Source organism: Oncorhynchus mykiss, chromosome 16, assembly GCF_013265735.2.
Source record: "Oncorhynchus mykiss isolate Arlee chromosome 16, USDA_OmykA_1.1, whole genome shotgun sequence".
In the NCBI taxonomy this organism is placed as follows: Eukaryota; Metazoa; Chordata; class Actinopteri; order Salmoniformes; family Salmonidae; genus Oncorhynchus; species Oncorhynchus mykiss.
Window position 1 is genome coordinate 41,474,945 of NC_048580.1, and position 4,900 is coordinate 41,479,844.

General features: G+C 41.3%; 1 protein-coding gene across 1 annotated transcript; it reads left to right on the forward strand.

Annotated features, from left to right (window-relative positions):
- hoxc11a (homeobox C11a) lies at nucleotides 1-3,892 on the forward strand. The gene is made up of 2 exons (XM_021565915.2): nucleotides 1-1,402; nucleotides 2,673-3,892. The coding sequence occupies exons 1-2, from the start codon at nucleotides 712-714 to the stop codon at nucleotides 2,903-2,905; spliced, it is 924 nt and encodes a 307-aa protein (XP_021421590.1). The 5' UTR covers nucleotides 1-711; the 3' UTR covers nucleotides 2,906-3,892.
- The last annotated feature ends 1,008 nt before the right edge of the window (nucleotides 3,893-4,900 follow it).

Genomic DNA, 4,900 nt, shown 5'->3' on the forward strand with positions numbered 1-4,900 from the left:
TTTAGACTACCTACAAATAGCATAAAGCCTGCTAGACTGTATGAGAGTGAAAACAGCAGCGCTTCGAGTGTGGTCTTGAAATCTTGGTCTCATTATAAAGCATAGATTTGCCTTAACCTCGCAGTGATCTCGTTTCACTTTGTCAGTAAGGCTGGTAGTGGTTAGTCATACATTACAATGTGTGAGAGTAAAATGTCTATATTCTGCTGTGTTCCAGTATAGGCTATTGTAAAATATGCTAATGTATTAATGTAGTAGCTATACTATAGTGATAGTTATAATAATACTAATAATCATAATCATAGTAGGCCTAATAGTGAAGTCTTACCTGTAGAATTCAAAAGCATGTTTAGTCTGCTATATCAAATACTAAACCTGTGCTAGCCTAGCCCACTCCCATACATAAATAGCCTCCTAAAGATTATCTTTATAATTGCCATAACCTATGTAAACAAACAGGAATCTGTTACTGGTTTTCTTACTGCTCCTGCGGTGTTTTGAAAAAGAATAGTTTGAACCTCCTAGATCTTGCCTAAGTGAACCACTCCTACACATCCAAGTGTTCCACGTTGATATATGACAATATCTACTTTCGATCACGTGTCTCCGGGCGACTTAGACGGATTGCGCGTCATCTCGCCTTCCTAAATTTCCCCCTTCTAACAGCTCGAATCCAAAACATCTATCTATCGTACGGAGTACGGGAGAAAGATGTTTAACTCAGTGAATCTGGGAAACTTCTGCTCCCAGACGCGCAAAGACCGGACATCCGAGTTTGGGGACAGAACGGGCTGCGCCTCTAACATCTACCTCCCCAGCTGCACCTACTACGTCCCCGAATTTTCTGCCGTCTCTTCATTTCTTCCACAGGCCTCGTCGCGGCAGATAACCTACCCATATTCCACAAATCTGTCTCAAGTGCAGCCGGTACGGGAAGTTTCCTATGGATTGGACCCTTCTAGTAAATGGCACCATAGAAGCAATTATGCATCATGCTACTCTGGAGAGGATCTGGTGCACAGGGACTGTCTTCCGCAATCCACCATGACAGAAATGCTTATGAAAACGAACGAGAATGTGTACAGCCACCATAACCACCATCCCAGCTCCAACCATCCCTCCACAGGGTTCTACCCCGGAGTGGGGAAAAACAGCGTCCTCCCTCAAGGTTTCGACCGCTTTTTTGAGACCGCATACTGCGGCACGGACAATCAGTCAGCAGATACTTGTTTACAAAAGAGCGAGGCTAGAAAGCTGGAAACAAAGTTCCAGCAGCCAGCGGCTCTACCGGGCGTCCCAGACCAAGACAAGGACACAGAGGATGAGGAGGAACATACAAATTCGGGCTCGTGTTCTTCTTCAGCCACCAAGGACCGCAGCGCCAGCAAGAACAGCCACTCGAGTAGGTACCGAAGCTGTAAATGGGGAAAGGGACTAGCCCGGTGTTTTGTCGGTCAGATTTTATGTGGAGTTTTATAAGCATTCAAAGGATTTTATTATAACCTACAAAGCTCTTTCTTCCAATGAGAAGACTTTTTACGATGGGAAAGCGCTTTGAAAAAAAAGGATGTTATACACAGACGCTTCTATCGTGGAGTCTGTGAAATTTTAAGAGCGCGCTATTGTGACAAATGCTAACTTTGATCATGAACTTGCATTGGGCATTTTAAGGGATTTTCGCGTTGGGCTGTCGTGAGTAAAAACCAATTGGGCAGAACATTGCTTTTGGCGTCCTGTGAATTTTATTTTAGCAGCTTGCACGCAAACTATAACACTAAAGTACGTGCTGTGAGATTATTAGCCTTGTACACTTAGAGGCTCCATAAGTATCCATCTATCTATATTTATCTGGGCAAATGTCGAAGATAGCAATATCATTGTGTTGTGGTGGTTTCCTTGCAACGAAAGAGAAAAGGATACAAGTGTAATCAGTCGTAGAGACTCCAGTGTGAGTTTGTGTCAATATCTGGATTCAAGCATTGCACTGCAGTATTGAACCAAACACATCCTGTCCAAGTGAGGCACATTTCCATTCGGTTAGCCCTGAGATATGTATGCCTGAATCTGCAGTGATTGATACACACACACACACACACACACTATCTCTAACTCACACACACAGGCCCACTGGCGTCTCTTTGTGTAGCCAAATGTATCCCAATCAGGAAATAACTGCAGAGATGTTTTGTGTCGTTGTACTTTATCTTTTTCATGACGTTTTGACCACCACTGTGATGTAGTGTGTCTCAGATCCGAAATACATTTTAGATTCACATCGAATATAAACATACGCATTTCACAGAGGCATGAAGGAGTCTGGAAATGGATAGCGAAGGTTTAGTTTTGTATATTTGTAAGAGACCAAAACACATACTTGGAGGCTGTACATTTATATGATTTGCTCTTCAAGCGCTTGTGATAATGTAACAGTCTTTATGGCGGATGTGTCTGATGTGTTACGTGCAGTGTTGGATGTTGACAGAATTGGTATAATCAAATTGATGCTTCTCGAAATTCCTGAATAGTGTATTCACATAGGGAGGCTATATACTTTGTGTTGATGTGAATATGTGTGAGCGGCTGCTTTAACTTCATGTGAATATCTGTGCGTAAATGGCAAACAATCCCATTGAACTTTCACTGATCATGTCCTTTATGATTGATTGCCCCAGGTACTCCTCGCACAAGGAAGAAGAGGTGTCCATACTCCAAATTTCAGATCCGAGAATTGGAGCGGGAGTTCTTCTTTAACGTTTACATCAACAAAGAGAAACGGATGCAGCTTTCCCGGATGCTGAACCTCACCGACCGACAGGTTAAAATCTGGTTTCAGAATCGAAGAATGAAAGAAAAGAAATTAAGCAGAGATCGTTTGCAGTACTTTTCTGGAAACCCACTATTGTGAGCACGCAGAGTGTAAAAGCATAATGATTATAGTCAAAAGGTCAATGACACACTTTTCTCAGTGAATTCTTATCACCAGTAATAAACACATTTCAAGTTACTTCAAAAAGACAGATCAGCAGCAATGTTGAGCAACTAAATGTTAAGATGAGGTTATTTCAATTTCTAACATTCGGGGTTGCTGTATGTATGCGTAATAAGGCACCATTTTCCTGTAGCCTTCATTCGCAGGATACTTTCTAGTTCATATATATATACAGGTGATTATATAGAATAATCATTTATATGCTGCTGTCGAGTTCATATGGTTTTCCGTGTATTGACCACGAATCTTAATTGTGTTTATTCAATTGTGCATTTCACAATTATTGTTTGTTGAATAGTATTACATGTTACAACGCAATTCGGAAGCCATGATAGGCCTATATTGGACATTTAAACGTTCCCTTTCCTCTGGTCGATGTATTTGTAGCCTACCATGTTTCTGTTTTCGACCAGAATATTCAACTCACAATAATACATTTACAGGTGTCCATTTTGCCACCGAGAACTGTGACGTGTACAATCTGTAATGATGTTTTCCTTGTACAGACTATGCAACTATGTGCATTCGTGACTGTAAATATAATTTTGTTTTTAATTTCGCTCCCCCCTTTTCCCTGCTGCTATTTTCTTTACACCGCCCAAGCTGTGTACTTTAAAAGCTTTAATGTTAACCCTCCATTAAATTATTTGCTTTATGCTTGGTGCTTCTTTATGAAAGAGGAGGAAAATATGGCGTTGTGCCTGTGTATCATTAATATAAAGATACCTATGAAATAAACAGGCGTATAGACAAAACTAACAGACTGGTGGATTTTTTTTGTCATAGATGTTATTATTGACCATGGTTATGCCTATGTGAATCTCGTTTTCAAGCCGATTGATTGAGAGTGGTAGGCAATGATTAAAAAAGTATTGGCAAAATAATCCGACTGCATTTATGCCTTCGATTTTCTTTTGGGCCATTGTTCGGTCTATCTGATGGTTATTTTCAAGGGATTTGAGTGGGGTGGGTAGCCTAAATGTTTGTGCCACTGTTTTGATAAAACCAAGTTCGAAGCATGTGGAGAGATTGCGAGTCGTGCGTTATTAGTTGGGTATTTGTGGATAGTAATTGCATCCAATGCCAACTTAGTTTTAAGCCACACTATTTTAATGTAGGAACAGGCCTTACCTTTTACGCAAAAACATTTTCTGACGAAAACATTGTTGAGGGAGTGTGTGTGTGGGGCTGTTGAGCGGTACATTTATACAACGCTTACATGCTTAGTGGATATAACTCTAGGACTGCATTTTTGAGCTTTTGCAAGCACACACAGAAGTACACGGAAACGACAACACAGAAACTAGGCTACACCTCAGAATCACAGAGAAAGAAAGAGGAACGGGATCCTCCTTTAGTGCCCACTAAATGGAATCGCCACTCTTGCAGTCCAGACAGTGTCATAAAGACAGAGGCACTAAATGGCTATTTTTTTTCTCTTAATTGCACCGTCTGTTCGGAGGGAATGGCGTTCACTTCCGATGTAAAATAGTAAACAAGTAAGATTGGCTGTCCAAACAAAAAACTTTGCAACTAGACTGTTCAACGTGAACTCGGGCCGGTGTTGTGCACAACGTCAATCGCCCTCCAACTGCACAACACACAAGCACACGCACACACACACACACACACACACACACACACACACACACACACACACACACACACACACACACACACACACACACACACACACACACACACAAACACACACACACACACCCCACACATCCTTTACCATTTCAGTCTTCACCGCTGCTTCATACCTCAGATATTTCTGAGAAAAACGAACCTCAAAAATTAGATCGTGGAACTCTAGGTCAGTCAGGTTATACATTGACATTACCCCAACTATGTCTTTACTAATTGTTGACTACATTGGCCAGGTGGTAGGTGTGTTTGCACATCTAT

Coding starts and splice junctions, on each gene's coding strand:
- hoxc11a (XM_021565915.2), top strand. CDS start 712: ATGTTTAACTCAGTGAATCTGGGAAACTTCTGCTCCCAGACGCGCAAA. Junction 1,403..2,672: donor CAGCAAGAACAGCCACTCGA/GTAGGTACCGAA, acceptor TGATTGCCCCAG/GTACTCCTCGCACAAGGAAG.